Source organism: Rhinoraja longicauda, chromosome 36, assembly GCF_053455715.1.
Source record: "Rhinoraja longicauda isolate Sanriku21f chromosome 36, sRhiLon1.1, whole genome shotgun sequence".
Classification (NCBI taxonomy): Eukaryota; Metazoa; Chordata; class Chondrichthyes; order Rajiformes; family Arhynchobatidae; genus Rhinoraja; species Rhinoraja longicauda.
The window spans coordinates 8981115-9005739 of NC_135988.1; the positions used below are offsets into that span (position 1 = coordinate 8981115).

At 47.5% G+C, this 24625-nt stretch overlaps 1 protein-coding gene across 1 annotated transcript in view; it reads right to left on the reverse strand.

Annotated features, from left to right (window-relative positions):
• slc23a2 (solute carrier family 23 member 2) overlaps positions 1 to 24278 on the reverse strand; it is a 77987-nt gene extending 53709 nt beyond the window's left edge. The window contains exons 1-2 of the mRNA XM_078429178.1: positions 24110 to 24278; positions 21019 to 21301 (exon numbers count right to left, since the gene is read on the reverse strand). Of these exons, the coding sequence (XP_078285304.1) occupies positions 21019 to 21126 (108 nt within the window). The 5' untranslated portion in view covers positions 21127 to 21301; positions 24110 to 24278. The remainder of the gene's footprint in view (positions 1 to 21018; positions 21302 to 24109) is intronic.
• Positions 24279 to 24625: the final 347 nt, after the last annotated feature.

Here is a 24625-nt window from a genome sequence, read left to right on the forward strand (position 1 = left end):
TTACCAGGGAAATTGATAAGGGCAAGGCTGTGGATGTTGTCTATATGGATTTCAGTAAGGCATTTGACAAGGTTCCACATGGTAGGTTGATTAAGGTTAAATCGTTGGGTATTAATAGTGAGGTTGCAAGATGGATTCAACAATGGCTGAATGGGAGATACCAGAGGGTAATGGTTGACAACTGTATGTCAGGTTGGAGGCCAGTGTCTAGTGGAGTACCCCAAGGATCTGTGTTGGGTCCACTGTTGTTTGTCATTTACATTAATGATCTGGATGATGGTGTGGCAAATTGGATTAGAAAATATGCAGATGATACTAAGATAGGTGGTGTAGTTAATAATGAAGTAGAGTTTCAAAGTCTACAGAGAGACTTGGGCCTTTTGGAAGGGTGGGCTGAAAGATGGCAGATGGAGTTTAATGCTGATAAGTGTGAGGTGCTGCATTTTGGTAGGACAAATCAAAATAGGACGTACAGGGTAAATGGTAGGGAATTGAGGAATGCAGTGGAACAGAGGGATCTGGGAATAACTGTGCATTGTTCCCTGAAGGTGGAATCTCATGTGGATAGGGTGGTGAAGAAGGCGTTTGGTATGCTTGCCTTTATAAATCAGAGCATCGAATATAGAAGTTGGGATGTAATGTTGAAATTGTACAGGGCATTGGTGAGGCCGAATCTGGAGTATGGTGTGCAGTTCTGGTCCGCAAATTATAGGAAGGATGTCGACAAAATGGAGAGGGTACAGAGGAGATTTACTAGAATGTTGCCTGGGTTTCAGCACTTAAGCTACAGAGAGAGGTTGAACAGGTGTCTTTATTCTTTGGAGCGTAGAAGGTTGAGGGGGGACTTGATAGAGGTTTTTAAAATTTTAAGAGGGACGGACAGAGTTGACGTGGGTAGGCTTTTCCCCTTGAGTGTGGGGAAGATTCCAACAAGGGGACATAACTTTAGAATTGAGGGACAAAAGTTTAGGGGTAACATGAGGGGTAATTTCTTTACTCAGAGGGTGGTGGCTGTATGGAATGGGCTTCCGGTGGAAGTGGTGGAGGCAGGCTCGATTTTATTATTTAAGAGTAAATTGGATAGGTATATGGATGAGAGGGGATTGGAGGGTTATGGTCTGAGAGCAGGTAGATGAGACTAGGTCAGAGAAAGTGGTCGGCATGGACTGGTAGGGCCGAACGGGCCTGTTTCCGTGCTGTAGTTGTTATATGGTTATATGAATGGCGGTGCTGGCTCAAAATGCCGAATGGCCTACTCCTGCACCTATTTTCTATGTCATACATGCACAGCCACAGACAGTTCACAAAGAATTCCTGCAGCATTGGAAATTCTTTAACAACAAAGAAAAAAAAGAGTTAATTCATGGATATAAATATCTAACAATGTGTAAGGCTTGGAATGCAAAGCACACATGAAGATGTAGGGAATTATATATCTCCAGGGCCCTAGAAAGAGCAACAGTGGCCAGTTTCCCTTCAGTTCGCCACTTTGTCATGTGTTTCACACTCAGGTGACTCAATTGAAATCCGTTGGCACTGAGTACCAAACCTATTTCGCAACCGTCAAAAAAATATGGTTGCTTTCTGAACCTGGGGCTTACAATTTATTAGGAAAGTTTCCAACATGCTCTACACCCTGAATCATTAGGAGTGTGTCTTACAGCCGCAAAATATTCTTCAATTGCCAAGAATTCATGACATAATAATAAAACGCATGACTGCCAATTCAGTTATACCTCTGCAGTAACTCCCATTACCTGAAGGAGCAAAGATTGAGCAAACGCCTAACTTTGGGATTTGATAAGAGGCCCTCCTCTTGCCTGAACTTGGCACGTTATGCTGTCTACCTCTGGTCTCTCACGGAGGAAAGGGGAGGAGATCTACAACTTGCCACCAAGTAATAGGACCAAGGCAACTGCAGATGCTGGTTTACAAAAAAACCCACCGCAGCACGGTGTTGCATCCAACAGCATCGCAGGAGAGTATGGATAGGCGATTTTTCAAGACAAGAAGCTTCTTCAGATTGGCAAATGGTTGGAAGAAAGGCCAGAGATTAAAAAAACAGAAGGTGTGAGACAAGAGGATTGAAGAGCTGTAAATTGTGAAGTCAGAGGAAGGAATGTGGGGAGAGGGGTGGAGAAATAGGTGCGAGTCCAGGCGGGGCGATGAGTGGGAAGAGGTTGTGAGATGTTATCTAAAATTGCAGAACTCAATGTTCATACCGCTGGGTTGTTCGATCCCCAAACTAGCAAGCCCTGTTCTGAAGGAGTATTAAACCCAAGGTTACCATCGTGGTCAAATGGGCAGTTAGTTAAAGGTGTCGTGCGAGAGAGTAGCTCACAGGATCCTGCGCTGGTCAGCAGTTAAGCTACCATAATATCAATATCGTTTCAGCCAGTTCTTGTCCTAATAGTGAGGTCATAATCGCCCATCTTTGACAAAATTCCATTCTAGGACATAGTGGATGTGATTTGATCACATATCAATGAGGACGAGCACCATGAGGTCAGTTCTTGCCTCTTGCACTGTACATTTCTTTCGCTGTACATTCCCATTTGCTTATCTCCTGATAGCATTCCAAACACCACCCATCAACATCCCAAACCAAACATATTCCACTCTTGAGGGCTTTATTCTGGACAATTTACGGAAGCCAATTTTCTCACAAACCTGCAGCTGTTTGGAACTGGAGCACACGATCGGAGAAAACCCACGTGGTCACAGGGAGAAGGTACAAACTCCGTACCCACAGCACCCTTAGTCAGGATCGAACCCGGGTCTTTGGCGCTGTAAGGCAGCAACTCCACTGCTGTGTGGAGCCACCCTAGCTAGTGCTGCCAACCTGGAGTTTGCATGTTCTCCGTGTGACTGAGTCAGGTCCCTCCAGGAGTTCTAGTTACCTCACGCGTCCCAAAAACTGTGCAGGTTATTAGAATAACTGCCGCGGAGGTGGACAGTAAAATTCAGGGGAGTGGATGGAAATATGGGAAGCACAAGTTTCGGGAAAAAATGAGTCTGACAGGATTTCTCTGTGAGCTGGCATTGACTAGATAGGCCAAAATGGCTTCTTTTTTAGTTTGAGTCTGAAGAAGGGTCTCGACCTGAAACGTCACCCATTCCTTCTCTCCAGAGATGCTGCCTATCCCGCTGAATTACTCCAGCTTTTTGTGTCTATCCCGTTTAGTTTAATTTAGTTTAGAGATACAGCGCGGAACAGGCCCTTCGGCCCACCGAGTCCGTGCCGACCAACGATCCCCTCACACTAACACCAATGCGACCCGAAACGTCGCCTATCCATTTCCTCTTGAGATGCTGCCTGACCCACTGAGTTACCTCAACATTTTGCATCTGTCTATGGTCTAAACTAGCCTCTGCTGTTCCCTTTCTATTGCACTGATGGCTCACGTGGCTTCACTGTTGCCGGGCTCGGCGTTGAGTGTTGCTGCTGAGCAGGACAAACAACAGAAGAGAAGCTATCAACAAAATATCCTTCTAATCTACACTTTGAAACAAATGGGAACAGATCTGCGCTTCGCAAGACTTGGTTTTTCTTTTAAGGATTCATTCAGCGCAGATGCGAGTCCTTTCCAACACTTGGTATATACCCAGCGGAAACCAAAGGTCACCAATGATGTGGAGGGGGGGGAGAGTGAAAGCAGTTTTCACACCCAGGCTAGGGGAGAGAGAGAGACCACAAAGCGCAGCGTGCGTGCGATTGCTGCATCGGCTGGCACATGACCAAACGCACAAGCTCCAGTCAGCTATTTTAATTAAAAGACTGGGGAAACGTAGAGCAAATTGGGGGAGGGTTCAGGATCTCTGCTGAACTGCAATGTTCAGAGGTCAACGAGAGGAAACCAACCGTTTCAGAACCAGTTTCAACATGCACACATACACAAACAACTAGGGAGGGCCTCATCGAAGCTCACAGGATAATGAAAGGCATAGACAGAGTGGGTGGAAAGCATGTTTCCACTGGTGCAGAGAGTCCAGGACCAGAGGTCATAGGCCTCAGAATCAAAGGGCACTCTTTTAGAAAGATGGTGAGGAGGAACTTCTATAGTTAGAAGGTAGTTAATCTGTGGAACTCATTGCCGCAGAGGGTTGTGGAGGCCAATTTAGTGGATATTTTTAAGGCAGAGATGGACAAATTCTTGATTAGAACGGGTGTCAAGGGTTATGGGGAGAAGGCAGGAAAATGGGATTAGGAGGCAGAGATCAGCCAAGATTGAATGGTGGAGTGGACTCGATGGGCCGAATGGCCTATTTCTACTCCTATGACTTGTGAACATTCATGGCCTCTTCCCAAACACTCACAGCCTCTCCCTGCAATGCAATGCCACAGCCTCCATGATTGCTTGTACTTCATTTGCTGGTTTACACCGAAGGTAGACACAAAATGCTGGAGTAACTCAGCAGATTCCTTTTCTCCAGAGATGCAGCCTGACCTCAATGATTGCTTCCTTCCTTTAGCATGAGGCAGACACTGCGCACCAGTTATTGACAGAGCAAAGTCTTTCTGTTTTAGAGATGCAGCGTAGAAACAGGCTCTTCGGCCCATCGAGTCCATGCCTACCAATGATCAGCTGGACACCGGTTCTATCCGAGGGACAATTTACAGAAGCTAATTAACCCACAAGCCTGCACGTCTTTGGAATGTGGGAGGAAACCGGAGCACATGGAGGAATCTTACATGGCCACGGGGAGAACGTACAAACTCCGCGCAGACAGCACCCATCGTCAGAATCGAACCCGGGTCTCCGGTGCTGTTCGGCAGCAACTCTACCGCTGCGCCACCATGCCGCCCCAAGACTGCGTCTTGACGCAAAAGTGTGAAGACTCGGACACAGATGGTGGCCAAACCCTTTTCCTCATCCTGTTCCCCTCAGTGATTCTTTCGCCTTCGCACACCTCACTTTTCCCCTTTCTCCTCCGTCCTCTCCAGCTAAAAGAGTGTTCTCTCTCCCCTCCCATCTGAGACAACCCACCCATCGCTAAGGCTCGCCCTTTTCGGTGTCCCTCCCCTTCGATCCCCAAAGCCTGGTCCAGCTGCCACTCTGCCCTAAAGTCACCAGCCTTGCCCAGGATCTCCCCCACTCAAAAAACCTCAGGGATGCACTTCCCCGCCCGCTCTTCCCCGCCCGACCCGCGGAGGCAGATTCATCTAGTGGGAACCATAATATCCATCTGGTTCCCCATCATCACTCAACACGTACAATCACCCTGAAGCTCTGCCATGTAGAGATACAGCATGAGCCAGGAATTATGGCCCACCTAGTCCGCACTGATAACAACCACCAACCGACACACACTTCTCCCAATTGCCTATCGCAAACATTGCAGAAAACTGCTGCCTTAGAAGTCAGCTGCATGGGTGGTCCTGTAAATGTTCCCTTCATCTCCGAGAAGGTTTTACTTCCTCTTGTTAACATCAGAGCATTACAGTTTCCACGACAGAGGAATCCTCTTTGAAAACATCTCAAAGACAGGGACTCGTAATCACAGAGTGCTCTCCACAATCTCCTGCTATCGTCTAGCCCGTAACAATAAGATACTTTCGAGGTGCTTTGAACCGCGACGTCAATTTCTGCAGAGCCATTTTCCAGAAGCTGCAAAATGGGCGGCACAGAGAGGCATCGGGAGAGTTGCTGCCTCACAGCGCCAGGGACCCTGGTTCAAATCCGACTCCCGGTGCTGTCTGTACGCAGTTTGCACGTTACACGTTAGAGGCAGGAAACATGTTCCCAACGTTGGGGGAGTCCAGAACAGTTTAAGAATAAGGGGTAGGCCATTTAGAACTGAGATGAGGAAAAACCTTTTCAGTCAGAGAGTTGTGAATCTGTGGAATTCTCTGCCTCAGAAGGCAGTGGAGGCCAATTCTCTGAATGCATTCAAGAGAGAGCTAGATGGAGCTCTTAAGGATAGCGGAGTCAGTGGCTATGGGGAGAAGGCAGGAACGGGGTACTGATTGAGAATGATCAGCCATGATCGCATTGAATGGCGGTGCTGGCTCGAAGGGCTGAATGGCCTACTCCTGCACCTATTGTCTATTGTCTATTGTCTATTGTCTATTGAAGGGCCGAATGGCCTACTCCTGCACCTATTGTCTATTGTCTATTGAAGGGCCGAATGGCCTACTCCTGCACCTATTGTCTATTGTCTATTCTCCCTGTGACCACACAGGTTTTCTCCGGGTGCTCCAGTTTCCTCCCACACTCCAAAGACGTGCAGGTTTGTAGGTTAATTGGCTTCTGTAAATTGTTCCTCGTGCGTAGGACAGAACCAGTGGGCAGGCGATCGATGGTTGGCGTGGACTTGTTGGGTTGAAGGACCCGTTTCCACGCTGTATCCCTTAACTAAACTAAACCTGTTTGGCACGACAGCACCAGGGACCTGCACCTTGGACCTGCAGAGAAGCAGGGCAAGTCATGAGAACGTCACAGAGGTACAGAAGATAGTGCTGCTGCCGTACAGCTCCGATTCTGAAGAAGGGTCTCGAACCAAAACGTCACTTACTCCTTCTCTCCGGAGATGCCGCCTGACCCGCTGAGTTCCTCCAGCTTTTTGTGTCTATCTTCGTGCTATGGAGTGTGTTAATCACTTACTGCAAATTACTGCCGGCACTGGGGAACACAAAATGGGAGCACAGGGTGGAATTGATGGACATGGCGTGCGAGGAAATAATTTGCAGGGATTAAGTTGCCGATGTGATTAGCGAGGAATCAACATTAAATTTCTCAGTGACCACCGAATTTAAAAAAGGAGGCGGAGAAAGAATTTTTCTGATCCAGATTCCAGGCTTTGATGGTTATATAGTATCGGGAGCATGGAAGCAGACCATTCAACCCGACTATTGATAGACACAAAGAGCTGGAGTAACTCAGCGGGTCAGGCAGCATCTATGGAGAGAAGGAATGGATGCCGTATCGGGTCGAGACCCTTCTTCAGCCAGCGTCTGCAGTTCCTTCTTACACATTCAGCCCGGCTAGTCAGTGGTTGTCAGAGTCTAAACCCCATCCCCACCCCCTTGCACGACTGCCTCATTGGCAGTGGAGTGGTTTTGCACAGGAGTGTTCCTCCTAGAAACACCAGGGTTGAAAGATTTCTGCACATGGACACACGAGGACTGAACCACCAATTCTACGTTGTCGCTGCTTCTCAACCACTCTTTGCACATTAAGGGTAAATTTACAGAGGGCCAATTAACTTGCAAACCCGCACGTTCTTGCTATTGAGGGCGTGCAGCGTAGGTTCACTAGGTTAATTCCCGGAATGGCGGGACTGTCATATGTTGAAAGACTGGAGCGACTAGGCTTGTATACACTGGAATTTAGAAGGATGAGAGGGGATCTTATCGAAACGTATAAGATTATTAAGGGGTTGGACACGTTAGAGGCAGGAAACATGTTCCCAATGTTGGGGGAGTCCAGAACCAGGGGCCACAGTTTAAGAATAAGGGGTAGGCCATTTAGAACTGAGATGAGGAAAAAAAAATTCAGTCAGAGAGTTGTGAATGGGTGGAATTCTCTGCCTCAGAAGGCAGTGGATGCCAATTCTCTGAATACATTCAAGAGAGAGCTAGATAGAGGTCTTAAGGAGAGCGGAGTCAGGGGGTATGGGGAGAAGGCAGGAGCTGATTGAGAATGATCAGCCATGATCACATTGAATGGCGGTGCTGGCTCGAAAGGCCGAATGGCCTTCTCCTGCACCTATTGTCTATTGTCTTTAGGAAGCGGGAGGAAACCGGAGCACCCGGAGGGAACCTAAACGGTCACCGGGAGAATGTGCAGATTCCACGCAGAACGGCCGAGCTCAGGGTGGAACCAGGATGTCTGACGCCGAGAGGCAGCGGCTCTAACAGTTGTGTCACCGTGTCAAAGATAAGCACCTGCTGCTGCTGCAAACGCAAACTTTGCCTGTTGTGGTTTCAGCAAAGTCGAGGGTGGATTGCTACCCCCGTTCTTCACAGTTACCACCTCTTGAAAATGGTGACATAAGATGCCTTTTTACTTGTAACTATGGAGGCTTGGCACACTGGCTTACGCTAAACAGTTCCGCCATTATAACGGTTGCACAAAAACTTTAGATGAAGGAGAACATTGGCCCTCCAAACCTCGTCCGCCAGTCAGCGATATCAGAGCCAGCCCCCAAAGGCTCAGTTCTGCTCCTGTGATGCCTGATGCAGAGATTCCCTCTGTATCTCTGGTAATTTCCCCCAGAATCGAAGCAGTGGAGGATTACGGTTTCTCCTGGGTTTAATGAGTTGACAACCAGAGTAGAGATACTTGTACAACTCGCCCATCAACGAACTTGGTGGCCGCTCTGCTTTAAGCGATTGATCAATATCAATATCAATATCAATCGCTTAAAGCAGAGCGGCCACCAAGTTCGTTGATGGGCGAGTTGTACAAGTATCTCTACTCTGGTTGTCAACTCATTAAACCCAGGAGAAACCGTTCATCACACACAGGCCATTCATCCCTCCATCTTGGTACTGGCTCTTTGATTTTGCTATCCCCTTATTCCCATACTCCAAACTCCTGCCAACAATATGTGCAGGAAGGAACTGCAGATGCTGGCTTACACCAAAGAAAGACACAAAAGGCTGGGGTAACTCAATGGGTCAGGCAGCATCCCTGGAGAAAAGGAATCGGTGACTTTTCAGTCTGAAGAAGGGTCTTGACCCGAAACGTCACCTATTCCTTTTGTCCAGCGATGTTGCCTGACCCGCTGAGTTAATCCAGCTTTTTGTGTCCATCTTCCTGTCAACAATATACCAATTCCATTTTTGAATTAACCATCGAATCTGTTTCCCCCTTTATTTCATGCAGAACCTTGCAGGTGACGGGAACCTTCTGGGTCTAAAATGGCTGCTCTGGCTCAACTTACCAATCGCCTTAACATGGTGTCCCCTGCATTATCTTCTGCCCCAGGAAGCACTTTCTCCTCATTTATCAAAGAACTGCGAATTCACTGTTCACATCAGGTAGAATTGCAAAGGTGGACTGGTTTTTGTCACCATGTGACAATGTGATCCCCAGCAGATCGGGTAGTTTGGGGATAGAAGATGAAAAGACTCAGATCGAGGCTTTGTCATCAGAGGTCCAAATGACCATGGTACAGAACCTAGGATACCAGCATCTTCAGCCTCTGGATAACTGAATGAAATATTTGGTTTGCATAGACATGGTGGGCCGAAGGGCCTGTTTCTAGACTCTACTGTTCAGCAATGGTCTACCTTTACCCAAGTAAATCAAGCAAAGAACCTGCTTTAAATATAGCAAACCATCTCAAAGAACGGCTTTGTTTCCGTGTCAAAAGATCTCAGGATAGTGTGTTGGTAAGATTTAAGGAACACTTTTAAGAGAAAGGTAGAAGCTTAGTGAGAGAATCCAGACCTCAGGGCCGCGATAACTGAGTGCAAGGCCATAAATGACGAGATCAACAACCTGCCAGGGACATATCTACATAGAAAGACAAACTCAGAACTAATTAAAACAAAGTGCTGGAGTCTGAAGAAGGATCGCGACCCAAAACATCACCATTCCTTCTCTCCCAAGATGCTGCCTGACCTGCTGAGTTACTCCAGCATTTTGTGAATAAATACCTTCGATTTGTACCAGCATCTGCAGTTATTTTCCTATACCATTCCATGTTCTCCAGGGATGCTGCTTAACCCGAAGAGTTACTCCAGCACTTTCGGCCTTTTGTTGTAAACCAGCACCAGCAGTTCCTGGTTTCATCCTATCACCACCAGAGAGCAGTGCTGAACTACTATTTACCTCTTTGATGATGCTCTGACTAAACTTGATCGGACTTTGCCGACTTTACCTGGGACTAAACTTTATTCCCTTATCATGTATCTATACACTGTAAATGGATCGATTGTTATCATCCATTGTCTTCCTACTGACTGGTGAACACGCATCAAATGCTTTTCATTGTGACACGTGACAATAAACTAATGGCTGCTGGAGCAACTCAGTAGATCAGGCAGCCTCTGCAGAGGAGATATGGATTCAGGTCAGGAACCCTCTTCAGTTTGTCGAGGTGCCATTCCCAGAGGCTGCTTGACCCCTGAACTCCTCTGGCACTTTGTTTTGCTCAGTAAAGATTCACTTGGGGAGGTCTTTAAATCACACACTACCATTTTCAACATTCATTGGAAGCTACAAGGACTCAGAATGACCAAGGACTGTGGCCTATATGTGGTTGGCATACAGTAAAATTAGGACTGCTGGGCCTGTCAGATTGAGTCAAAGATGGAGTTTACAGCACAGAGGTGAGTCACTATAATAGATTTGTAGCCAAACTCTCCCTTTCCTCTTTCCCAGGCAAGCTCCAACATCTCAGCTATAGGCATTGTCTTGAATAGTCACAGATAAAACGCCACAGGTGGGGATGGGCATTTCATCAATGTTGTGCCCAAGTGTTCTAAGGTTTGAGTGCAATCATATAGCACATAATCATTTAGCACAGAAGTAGGCCCTTCTACCTACATACCAACCCTGAATCACCTGCTTGCTCCTTTCTTGAAGGTGCACACTGACTGGTTGCATCACAGCCTGGTTTGGCAAACTTGAATGCCCAGGAATGAAGACGTTTGCAAAAAGGGGTGAACACTGCCAAGTCCATCACGGGTACCGACCTCCCCACCATCGAAAGGACCAACAGGAGTCGCTACCTGCACCCATCAAAGGCAGCCAGCGTCAGAAACCCACACCACCCTGGCCACGCTCACACAGGAGTCAGAAAACTGTAATGTCCAGGTTCAGGAGCAGCCTCTTCCCAACAATTATGTTTGCACATCTGTTGTGCTGCTGCAAATAAGAATTTTATTGTTCCGTGGACAATAAAATATTCTTGACTTTCTCTTGAAGGTAGACACAAAATGCTGGAGTAACTCAGCGGGTCAGGCAGCATCTCAGGAGAGAAGGAACGGGTGACGTTTCGGGTCAAGACCCTTCTCCTGATAGACGAACTCCAATGTGAAAAATGCTAGAAGCAGAATTGTGTGCTCCCGGTTGTCACCAATGGCACAATTCCACAATATTAATCATCTGAGCCCTTGTGAGAGAATTTTTACTGTCCTGCTTGTTGTCACCTATTGCGAGACTGGAGAAGCCGCATTATTCTTAAGAGAGCCATCTGTTCCTTCATGCATCAATTTGTTAGCTGTTAACTGCCAAATGAACAGCACAGATGTCGTCTGTCTCTTTGTGACCGATGTTGTTACATAGAAAATAGGTGCAGGACTAGGCCATTCAGCCCTTCGAGCCAGCGCCGCCATTCGACATGATCATGGCTGATCATCCAAAATCAGTATCCCGTTCTTGCTTTTTCCCCCATATCCCTTGATTCCCTTAACCCTAAGAGCTAAATCTAACTCTCTTTTGAAAACATCCAGTGAACTGGCCTCCACTGCCTTCTGTGGCAGAGAATTCCACAGATTCACAATTCTCTGGGTGAAAAGGGTTTTCCTCATCTCAGTCCTAAATGACCTACCTCTTATTCTTAAACTGTGACCCCTGGTTCAGGACTCCCCCAAAATCGGAAACATTTTTCCCGCATGTACCCTGTCCAATCCTCTAAGAATTTTATAAGAATCTAAGAATGTTATTTGTTTTCATTATCTGCCTCGTCTATGTATGGGTCTGAGTAGTGATGTTTAGGCATTATATAAACTTGTTGATATAGGAGTTGAGTATAGGAGCAAAGAGGTCCTGAGTTGAGTATAGGAGCAAAGAGGTCCTTCTGCAGTTGTACAGGGCCCTAGTGAGACCGCACCTGGAGTACTGTGTGCAGTTTTGGTCTCCAAATTTGAGGAAGGATATTCTTGCTATTGAGGGCGTGCAGCGTAGGTTTACTAGGTTAATTCTCGGAATGGCGGGACTATCATATGTTGAAAGACTGGAGCGACTAGGCTTGTATACACTGGAATTTAGAAGGATGAGAGGAGATCTTATCGAAATGTATAAGATTATTAAGGGGTTGGACACGTTAGAGGCAGGAAACATGTTCCCAATGTTGGGGGAGTCCAGAACAAGGGGCCACAGTTTAAGAATAAGGGGTAGGCCATTTAGAACTGAGATGAGGAAAAACCTTTTCAGTCAGAGAGTTGTGAATCTGTGGAATTCTCTGCCTCAGAAGGCAGTGGAGGCCAATTCTCTGAATGCATTCAAGAGAGAGCTGGATAGAGCTCTTAAGGATAGCGGAGTCAGGGGGTATGGGGAGAAGGCAGGAACGGGGTACTAATTGAGAATGATCAGCCATGATCACATTGAATGGCGGTGCTGGCTCGAAGGGCTGAATGGCCTCCTCCTGCACCTATTGTCTATTGTGCTATCTGTACTCGTAAGGAGCTGTCTCTCGGGGCAGTTCCTCCATGATATCACGTAATAAATTCTCGCTCTCCACGAGTCCAAGTCCTCAATTGATTTCTCTGACAGCCCTATACTGAATAGCAACTATAAAAGCATAAAATGTCACACCATTAATTATCAATAACCAATAAACTCAATAGTCTGTGAGCAAATAACATTCTTTGGCAACGCAACACCTTAACCCATTAAACATGCTTTATCCAGATACATCCAAGGTTTCCTGGATTTGTAGCAGGATTCCAACAGTATGCCCGTTCCTGAAAACAGACAGGAAAGGATGGCTTCTGCGCAGGGAAATGCATTTCATAACAGCCATCGCTTTTTAATTTGGGCCTCATGTGACGTGCTTATTTTCCACGTTTGAGTTTTGGGTTGACGAGGTGAGTGGATAGATTCTTGGTCATAGGGCTGTATGGCATGGAAGCAGGCCCCTTTGGCCCAACATGTCCATGCTGACCGAGTTCACATTCTAGGCTAATCCTACTTGCCTGCATTTGGCCCACAACTGTCAAAACCCTTCCTCAGTAACATAGAAAATATGTGCAGGAGTAGGCCATTCGGCCCTTCGAGCCTGCACCGCCATTCAATATGATCATGGCTGATCATCCAACTCAGTATCCTGTACCTGCCTTCTCTCCATACCCCCTAATCCCTTTAGCCACAAGGGCCACATCTAACTCCCTCTTAAATATAGCCAATGAACTGGCCTCAACTACCTTCTGTGGCAGAGAATTCCACAGATTCACCACTCTGTGTGAAAAAAAAACGTTCTCATCTCGGTCCTAAAAGACTTCCCCCTTATCCTTAAACTGTGACCCCTTGTTCTGGACTTCCCCAACATCGGGAACAATCTTCCTGCATCTAGCCTGTCCAACCCCTTAAGAATTTTGTAAGTTTCTATAAGATCCCCCCTCAATCTTCTAAATTCCAGCGAGTACAAGCCGAGTCTATCCAGTCTTTCTTCATATGAAAGTCCTGCCATCCCAGGAATCAATCTGGTGAACCTTCTCTGTACTCCCTCTACGGCAAGAATGTCTTTCCTCAGATTAGGTGACCAAAACTGTACGCAATACATTAGGAGACCAAAACTGTACGCAATACAGTAGAGAGTTGTAGCAACTCATCTTTCTACTGAAGAAGGGTCTCGATCCAAAACATCACCTATAATAATAATATTCATTTATTGTCATTGCAACGAGTACAACGAAATTAAAAAATAGCCAATCCTGACGGTGCGTACAAACATATATGCCATAAATGCAAAAACAAATAAATACATAAATACAATTAAATACAATTATATTAAGTACAAGATTTTTTAACGGTGTTGCCTAGTGCAAAGGTAGTGTTCAGTTCTCGTATGGCCCTGGGGTAAAAACTGTTCTTAAGTCTGTTTGTTCGGGATTTGATCGACCTGAAACGTCGACCAGAGGGCAGATGAACAAACAGACGGTGGCCGGGGTGGGATGGATCTTTTATTATTTTGCCTGCTCTACTGAGGCAGCGTAGGCTGAACAGGTGCTCCAGGGAGGGCAGTGAGCAGCCGATGATCTTCTGGGCCGTCGTGATGACCCTCTGAAGGGCCTTCCTGTCCTTTTCTGAGCAGCTGGCATACCATGTGGTTATACAGTATGCCAGCACACTCTCGATGGAGCAGCGATAGAAGGACAACATGAGCTTCTCCTGCAGGTTGGTTTTCCTGAGGATCCTCAGGAAGTGGAGTCTCTGCTGTGCCTTCTTTACTGTGGTGATGGTGTTGGTAGACCAGGTAAGATCCTCTGCGATGTGCGTACCCAGGAACCTGAACCTATTCCTTTTCTCCAGAGATGCTGCCTGACCTGCTGAGTTACCCCAGCATTTTGCGTCTATCTTTTCTACTGAGCCTCTTTAAACTCCCAATACTCCTCTTTTGGAAACTGCAGCTTCTTAATTTTGACTCCTGTGGGCTTATGCCTCCTACCACCATTTGCATGCCTGAAGAAATGTTGATATTTGTAGAACGTTGAAACAAGACCAAAGCAGAAAGAAAAGAAGTACAACTTTATCGTGGAACTTAAAAGAAAATCTCCTATGTTAAATACACAGCAGCTGTTAATTATCACTTTGCCCAATTAAGTTCTGAAAAATCCATATTTCATAGCAACTGTGGAGGCACAGACCACCAGCCGTGATCAAAATGTCAAAATTCACCCACGCAATGGGTATTTTTCTTAGAAGGTGCCGTCTCAAAACTCCCAAGCTAGTCTGATCTTGAGTTTGCGCTTATAAGCCCCTTTTTACTAGAGTTCTAAGGACGGTTGGCAAATCACCAGCCAAGTCCAACGGTAGAGAGGCTGCCTTACAGCACTTGCAGCACTGGAGACTAAGGGTGCTGTCTGTACGGAGTTTATACGTACTCCCTGTGACCTGCGTGGGTTTTCGCCGAGATCTTCGGTTTCCTCCCTCACTCCTAAGGCGTACAGGTTTGTAGGTTAATTGGCTTGGTAAATGTAAAAATTGTCCCTAGTGTGTGTAGGATAGTGTTAATATGTGGGGATCGCTGGTCGGTGCGGGCCCAGTTGGCTGAAGGGCCTGTTTCCACGCTGTATCTCTCCCATCTCCCCCATAGTCAAGCTGCTGAGTAGGAAGTTCAACAGAGAGTTCAGAAGGAAACACAGCCTGGAGGAAGGTCAATACTCAAAAATGGGAAGTTGTAGTTTCAAAAGCAAGAGTGCAAGGGGTTTGCAGATTACATTTAGGAACAGGGAACAAGGAAATCTCAGCGGATAGACGAGTTGCATACAGATCTAGAATGTATACACCAATTAGATCAACAACTACAGCAAACTCATTGTATCAAAGTTCAAAGAGGGTAAAGGAGCAAGACTCACATGATGCCCAATTTCAAAATCTAGGACGATTATTAAATTTCTGTATACGTCAAACAAGATGACTCTTAGGGAAGGGTTTGTGAGGGCCCGATTGTACTTGTCACTGCAGAGGAGAAGGGAAAACTACTTAAGACATACTGTCTCGGTATACTTGCACTGTATCCAAGATGAGCTATGTATAGTAATATACTTGTACTAAATGTGTAGTAACGAACTGCAGATGCTGGCTTACACTGAAGATAGACATAATATGCTGAAATAACTCAGCGGGACAAGCAGCATCTCTGGATAGAAGGACTGGGTGACGTTTCGGGTCCATTATATTTATCTGTTCTAGTTTGTGTCCATCTTTAATATATATACCGAATTGCATGCCAAAAGGATTTTCACTGTACATGTGGCAATAAAGTACCATTGAACTACTGTTTTACAGGATCGGACATGAATTGGCAATTATAGTAGATTTAAGCATCACATTTAAAAGGTAACTGGTTAAGTTCTTGGGGAAAAACATTGCTTTGGAGAGCAAACAGGGATTGGGATGTGGGATAAGTCAGAGAACGACTGCAATGAACGAGCATCAATGCATTGGGCTGAATAGACTCATGACATAATAAGTAATTGCCCCTAAGATAGACACAAAAAGGTGGAGTAACTCAGCAGGACAGGCAGCACCTTTGGAGAGAAGGAATGGGTGACGTTTCGTCCAAAGAACGGTCTCGACCCAAAACATCACCCATTCCTTCTCTCCAGAGATGCTGCCTGTCCCGCTGAGTTACTCCAGCTTTTTGTGTCTATCGTCGGTTTAAACCAGCATCTGCAGTTCCATCCTACACAAATAGTTGTAGCCTTTTACTCCCGGGGTAGTGGAATCTAAAACCAGAGGTCACAGATTTAAAAAGAGAGGGGGGATAATTTAAAGGAGATGTGAGGGGCAGGCATTTCACCCGTGGGGTGGTGGGGATGAGCGGTCACTGGAAGTGTTGAACGCTGGTCATGGCAAGTACAACGACAACGGTTAAAAAAACATTTGGACGGTATTGGTTTTATTACTGCCATGCGTGCTGACATGCGGCGAAAAGCATTTGTTTTTGATGCGATCCAGTCGAATCAAACCGTGCCATGCACAAGTATAATCATGCCGTACAGAAGTACAACAGGTAGTGCAAAGAGAAAAATAACAGGGAGCAAAATATAGTGCTTTAGCATTGTAGGCAAAGAGTGGGAATAGAGGGAGCCTTTTCTGGTTGAGTGCAGGTGAAGAGTGGTGTTGCATAGCCATCGGTGTTGGGTCCTCTACTTCTCACATTATGCGTTGATGATCAAGATGATGGAACTGACAGCTTTGTGGCCAGGTTTTTGGATGATGCAAAGACAGACAGCGCAGCAGACCGCAGGCTGACCGGCTGAGGAAGCAGGTTGGGAGAGTGGGCGGAACGGAAGTGGCCAACGGAATGCAGCATAGCAAAGTTTACGGTCACACACTTTCGCGAGAAGGAATGCAGGCATGGACTACTTTCAAAATGGGGAGAGGAATCAGAAATTGGAGGTGTAAAGAGACCTGGGAGTGCCAGCGCGGAATTCACAAAAGGTTAAGTCAGTCGTAAGGGCAAATGCAATGTTTGCCTTCATCTCGAGTGGACTAGAATATAAAAGCAAGGATGTCATGCTGAGGCTTTATCAGGTGCTGGTTAGACCGCATTTCTAATATTGGGAGCAGCTATGGGCCGAGGAGGGATGTTCTGGGGCATTGGAGAGGGTCCAGAGGAGGTTTACGAGAATTATCCCAGGGATGATTGGGTTAAGGTATTTTGGAGAGTTTGATAGCTTTGAGCCTGTACTCGCTGGAGTTTAGAGGGCGGATCTCATCAAACCTACCGAATAATGAAAGACTAGATAGGGCGGCACGGTAGCGCAGCGGTAGAGTTGCTGCTTTACAGCGAATGCAGCGCCGGAGACTCAGGTTCGATCCTGACTACGGGTGCTGCACTGTAAGGAGTTTGTACGTTCTCCCCGTGACCTGCGTGGGTTTTCTCAGAGATCTTCGGTTTCCTCCCACACTCCAAAGACGTACAGGTATGTAGGTTAATTGGCTGGGTGAATGTAAAAAATGTCCCTAGTGGGTGTAGGATAGTGTTAATGTACGGGGATCGCTGGGCGGCACGGACTTGGTGGGCCGAAAAGGCCTGTTTCCGGCTGTATATATATGATATGATATGATATGATAGATAGAATGGACGTGGAAAAGATTTCCTGTAATGGGAAAGTCTAGGACCACATGGCAGATCCTCAGAATAAAAGGACGTACCTTTAAAATAGAGATAAGGAGGGATTTCTTTAACTAGAGGGTAGTAAATCTGTGGAATTCATTACCACAGACAGCGGCTGAGGCTAAGTCATTGGGTATTTTTAAAGCGGAGATTGATAGATTCTTGTAGGAAAATAACTCCAGATGCTGGTTCAAATTGAAGGTATCCACAAAATGCTGGAGCAAATCAGCGGGTCAGGCAACATGTCAGGAGAGAAGGAGTGGGTGACGTTTCGGGTCGAGACCCTTCTTCAGACTGATTCTTGATCAGTAAAGGTGTCAAAGGTTATGGGGAGAAGGCAGGAAAAGGGGGTTGAGGGGGGAAAAAAAGATCAGTCACGATTGAATGGTGGAGTAGACTTGATGGGCTGAATAGCCTAACTCTGCTCCTGTGTCTTATGATCAGATACTGTCAATGTAAAAGAGCCATCAGAATAAAAAGGTGGTGCAAGGAGAATTTTCTACTGACAGGGGGAAGTTAAGAGTTGAAATATGCTGCTTCTTGGAACACAAAGGATGGGAAATGGCATTCCACAGGATCATTCATAAAAGATGCACTTCTCTTGGAGCCCTAACATCCCTTTCAGACATAGAGTGCTTTTGTAAAGCAGTCGGTGTTACATCCAAACCCTTGCAGACACTGTAACTCAGCAAGCTGGTACAAGCTACACCGTAACAGTGACAAGGCAATCTTCCTTTTTCTTCTGTAACGTTTATCAAGGGATACTGGGGCGGCACGGTAGCGCAGCGGTAGAGTTGCTGCTTTACAGCGAATGCAGCGCCGGAGACTCAGGTTCGATCCTGACTACGGGTGCTGCACTGCAAGGAGTTTGTACGTTCTCCTCGTGACCTGCGTGGGTTTTCTCCGAGATCTTCGGTTTCCTCCCACACTCCAAAGACGTACAGGTATGTAGGTTAATTGACTGGGTAAATGTAAAAATTGTCCCTAGTGGGTGTAGGATAATGTTAATGTACGGGGATCGCTGGGGGGCACGGACTTGGTGGGCCGAAAAGGCCTGTTTCCGGCTGTATATATATGATATGATATGATATGATGATCACGGAATAACCCTCAAAATACTGCCACAGAAAATGCTATGTCCATCTTTGGCATAAAATGTCATGGCAGGATTTAGCACTGGAGTGTCAGAGGATGATTTTTCTGCTCGTTGTCTGGAGCGGGTCTCGAACCCACCACCTTCTGACTGCTAACAGCAAACGTCCAGAGATGGTGTCTGACCCGCCGAGTTACTCCAGCATTGCGCCTCTCTTTCCAAAGACAATTGGGGTTGCTGTTGTGGAGAGCTGGCTTGTCGGGAAGAGCTACAGTGTGCAGGATAAATTATATCATTCTTTCAAAAGACCATATTGGGGGATTCCAGAACCAGGCGTCACAGTTTAAGAATAAGGGTTAGGCCATTTAGGACTGAGATGAGAAGAAAAAAAAATTCACCCAGAGTTGTGAATCTGTGGAATTCTCTGCCACAGAAGGCAGTGGGGGCCAATTCACTGGATGTTTTCAAGAGAGAGTTAGATAGAGCTCTTAGGGCTAACGGAATCAAGGGATATGGGGAGAAAGCAGGAACGGGGTACTGATTTTAGATGATCAGCCATGATCATATTGTATGGCGGTGCTGGCTCGAAGGGCCAAAAGGCCTACTCCTGCACCAATTTTCTCTGTTTCTATGATACACTGAATCGATCCTGTAATTCATCATCATCATCATATATATACAGCCGGAAACAGGCCTTTTCGGCCCTCCAAGTCCGTGCCGCCCAGTGATCCCCGTACATTAACACTATCCTACACCCACTAGGGACAATTTTTACATTTACCCAGCCAATTAACCTACATACCCGTACGTCTTTGGAGTGTGGGAGGAAACCGAAGATCTCGGAGAAAACCCACGCAGGTCACGGGGAGAACGTACAAACTCCTTACAGTGCAGCACCCGTAGTCAGGATCGAACCTGAGTCTCCGGCGCTGCATTCGCTGTAAAGCAGCAACTCTACCGCTGCGCTACCGTGCCGCCCCTTTTTAGGTGTTTGAATGTTCCAATATTGGCCCTTCTCACTCTCTCTCATTCACTCACACATAGAAACACAGAGGTCCCAAACAAAGGATTGAATGCTTTCTCCACTGAAACTCACACAGGGTCTCAACAATCTTTCGGCCGCCACAAATGCTACCCAGTCTCTCCAGCAGCTCGTATTTTGTTCCCTCTGGAACTAACCTCCGAGATCTCCGCGCCACTTCTACCTGCCGTCTACTGCATGTCAGAATTTAATAATTCCCACCGCAGGCAGCCATTCAGTCGTTCATCAGCCAACCCTGGAATTCAGGGCGGCACTGCCCCACAGCGCGAGAGATCCGGGTTCGATCCCCACCTCGGGCGTGTCCGCGCGGAGTTTGTGCGCTCTACCTGCGACCACGTGGGTCTCTTCCGGGTGCTCTGGTTTCCTCCCACATCCCAAAGGCGTGCAGATTGGTAGGTTGACGCAAAGCGCTAGTGTAACTCAGCAGGTCAGGTGGCACCTCACAAAGGAGGAAAAACCTTGGAAGACGACAGAATCTGAAGAAAGGGTCCTGACCCGAAACGACACTGATCCTTTTTCTCCAGTGATGCCGCCTGACCCGCTGAGTTATTCCGGCACTTTTAATATAAGCCAGCATCTGCAGCTCCTTGTTTCTACAGACCTGTAGGTTAAGTGGTGCTCTGTAAACTCCCCCGGGCGTGTAAGGGGTGGTTGCGAAAGTGGGATAACATAGAACCAGTGGAGATCGCTGATCAGCACAAACCCGATGGGCTGAAGGTCCTGTTTATATGCTGTATCTTTCAATAAACAAAATCAATGAATTATCTCCTTAAACCTCACTCCTTTGCTCAATGACACTCCTTACACAGCGAAGGTATTTATTCACAAAATGCTGGAGTAACTGAAGAAGGGTCTCGACCCGAAACGACGCCCATTCCTTCTCTCCTGAGATGCTGCCTGACCTGCTGAGTTACTCCAGCATTTTGTGAATAAATACCTTCGATTCGTGCCAGCATCTGCAGTTATTTTCTTACATTCCTTATAAAGCGTCTCATCAGCCAGACCTTCCCTTGCTACAGGGCAGAGTGTGACAAATATTGCTTCCCTCACGCTCAGTACAGAACGCCACAAGAGATCCTTCTTCCCTGTGGCTATCAAACTGTACAACTCCTCCCCCTTCTATCGTGGAGTAGTCTGACCCCCCCCCCCCCCCCCCCCCAATCTTTGCACATCCCCAATCCTTTCCACCCGTCACTTTAATTTCATGTATCATGCATTTTGTGTTTTACAACTGTTGGCAGATCAATTTCCCTCCTGGGATAAATAAATAATTCTGTCGTATCGTATCGTGCTCAGGCTGCTATCCAAATGGGTGCAAGGCGCTACACAAATGCAGGCTGATGCTTTGTTCGTCTCTTACCGGCACTGGGCACAATGAAGCCGAGTGTTTCTCATCCTCATACTTGCTATCGGATGTGCTCCCGGACTCCATGCTGCCCTTGGTGGTTGTGTTTTTGCCGGTTCCCATCAGTTTCCGGGAGGAACAGAGACGGAGGGGGTTGAGCGTCTGATACGAGAATACAGCAGAGGGTAGGCGGGGGACAGTTTTCCCACACACCGGCCCCCAGGGACAGTCAGGTATCGATCAGTTGCTCTGCTGACATGACTTGACAATCCAGGCCAGTCTGCGTACGTCGCTAGATCTGAAAATCAAATGAAAAATAAGACCGATTACGTTGCAATGTGAGAATCTGGAACCAGCCTACCATGTAATTGGCAGGCTTGCAAGGTGAAACTATGTGCAGGAATTCTCTTAATAAATGCCATCATTTCACCATAGAATAGATCTCCAATTGTCAGTCTACAAAGCAACATTTCATACATTTCTGGTCTGGGTGGCACTGTTGCAAGCAGTAGAGTTGCTGCCTTACAGTGCCAGAGACCCAGGTTAGATCCTAACTATGGGTGTTGGCTGTACAGAGTTTATACATTCTCCCTGTCTCCACCTGGGTTTTCTCCAGGTGCTCCGGTTTCCTCCCACACTCCAAAGACATACAGGTTTGCATGTAAATTGTCTTTGGTAAATTGTAAAAATATTTGTCCCCAGTGTGCGTAGGTTCTCGACCCGAAACGTCGCCCATTCCTTCTCTCCTGAGATGCTGCCTGACCTGCTGAGTTACTCCAGCATTTTGTGAATAATATGCACCAGCATCTGCAGTTATTTTCTTACACTTAGTGTACAGGGTGATCGCTGGTCGGCACGGACTCATTGGGCTGAAGGGCCTTTTACCAAGCTGTATCTCTAAAGTCTAAAGGTCTGTTTAACAATATCAATTCACATCACAGGCAGGTACAAAAGAGGCGTTTCAGAGGCTTCTAGATAGGAGCATGGGTGCGCAGGGAATGGAGGAATATGGATTATGTGCAGATAAGTTTTGGTCAGCAAAGACATTGTGGGCCGAACAGTACAGTGATCTTATGCTGTACTGTTCTATATGTACATGGTGTGGCTCGAGTTCCCAGTTTCTACAGATTCATGTACAGGCAGGTTAACTTGGCATCATGTAGTATAAGAAAATAACTGCAGATGCTGGTACAAATCGATTTATTCACAAAATGCTGGAGTAACTCAGCAGGTCAGGCAGCATCTCGGGAGAGAAGGAATGGGTGACGCCTCGGGTCGAGACCCTTCTTCAGACTAACTTGGCATCATGTTCAGCACAAACATTGTGGGCCGAATGGCCGTTACCGTGCAGGACTGTTTGTTCTGTATTCTCAAAGTTCAGCCATCTTCCACATGCTGCCGATAACAAAAGCAGACACTATTTACGTAATCTCAGTTACTCCACGCACCATGAGTTTGCAAATTTGAGGAATTTGAACAGTGGGATGTTGAAGACAGATCCCTCTCATTGGAGGTGTGTGTGTGTGTTAGCGAGAGAGAGAGAGAGAGAGAGAGAGAGAGAGAGTGAGGAAGGGAAATGTCTGTCTCCACGCGTTTCCACAAGGCTTGTGGTGCTTAGATAGGAACACTTGAAATGCACACGAGAAGCCGCCATGAAAATAAAGCCCCCCCCCCCCCCCCCAAAAAAACAAAAGATAAAACACCCACACAGCCTCTACCGCCAAGATCTTGCGTAAATGCAATTTAACAGCAAACGAGGAACAGCGCTGGATCCGATGACTGGAGAGCGGGATCAATTATAAATAGATAGAAGGGGGAAGACAGTGGAGGTCACTGCGAACCGCGGCATTGTCCATCTGCACAGCGCACTGTCACACTCAATGCAGGGACATCATCCCCATTCATGAAGTCTTTCCTTCCCTCTCCCACCCCCCTCCCCTCCCTCCTTCCTTCTCGCTCTCTCCTCTCCTTCACTCTCTCCTCTCTCCCTCCTTCACTCTCTCCCTCTGTCTCTCTCCCCTCATCTCCCCCTTCTCTCTCTCCCTCCTTTTCTCCTCCTTCACTCTCTCCCTCCTTCTCTCCTCCCTCCTTCACTCTCTCCCCTTCACTCTTTCCCCCTTCTCTCTCCCCACTCCACTCTCTCCCTCCTTCTCCCTCCTTCTCTCCCCTCTCTCGCCCCTCCTCCCTCCATCACTCTCTCCCTCCATCACTCTCTCCCTCCATCACTCTCTCCCTCCTTCACTCTCTCCTCTCCCCTTCACTCCCTCCTTCTCTCCCTCTTTCCCCTCCTTTTCTCCTCCTTCCATCACTCTCTCCCCCTTCACTCTCACCCTCCCTTCACTCTCCCCCTCCTTCTCTCTCCCCCTCCACTCTCTCCCTTCTCCCTCCTTCTTCTATCACTCTCTCTCCCTCCTTCCCTCTCTCCCTCCTCTCCCTTTATTCCCTCCTCCCTCTTTTCCCTCCTCTCCCTCCTTCACTCTCTCCTTCCCTCTCTCCCTCTCTCTCTAATTGCTGCGAGCCGTGGCCGGTGGGAGGGATGGAGGGAAAGCTTGCGAGGCAGATCCATCTACCCACCCACCTCCAGGCTCCCCGCTGCTGCAAAGGTTCCAGCTGAGGCCGACAACAACCGGGTGAAAGTGACATGAAATCCGCACCGTGGGGAGCCCTGCCCTTGTCCCTCTGCCCCTGCCTCTCTGTCTCTGCCCCTGTCTCCCTGCCCCTGCCTCTACTCTACCCCTGCCTCTCTGTCCCTGCCCCTGCCTCTACCTCTCTGCCCCTGTCTCTGTCCCTGCCTCTCTGCCTCTACTCTACCCCTACCTCTACTCTACCCCTACCCCTGTCCCTACCTCTACTCTACCCCTACCTCTACTCTACCCCTGTCCCTACCTCTACTCTACCCCTGCCTCTGTCTCTCTACCCGTGTCCCTGCCTCTCTGCCTCTGCAATAACGGGAATGCAAAGCGTGCGCTGATTGATTGATTGATGCGAGGTTCAGCAGGGGTGGAGTGGCAGCAATGAATGAGCCGGCTGGCCGTGTGTGTGTGTGTAGACACAGAGACACAGACAGAGAGAGACACACACAGAGACAGGGTCCGCAGCTCTTTACCTTTGCAAGGAAGGCCTCTCGCCTCTCCCCTCTCCTGCAAGCCGGCTGCCGGCTCCGGCTCCAGCTGCAGCTCCGGCTCCACAACCCAGGCTCCTCGACCACTGACTGCTGTTCCTGCAGCGAGGCGGAGGAACTGTGCTGCTTTGCAGCCGGAAGGTATCACCCAGCTCTGCTCAACGTCATCCACTGGAGGACAGAACCAATTGCAGCAGCAGCCTCCCAAACAGCACAGCAACCTACCTGGCAAAATTAAACCAAAAAAAGCGCCATCTGCAGTCACCCTGTGATGTGAACACCCTCTGATGTGAACGCCTAGCCTGTTCATCCAAGTCACCCAAGCCATCTGCAGTCACCCAAGCCATCTGCAGTCACCCACCCTCTGATGTGAACACCCTCTGATGTGAACGCCTAGCCTGTTCATCCTAGTCACCCAAGCTATCTGCAGTCGCCCAAGCCATCTGCAGTCACCCGAGCCATCTGCAGTCACCCACCCTCTGATGTGAACACCCTCTGATG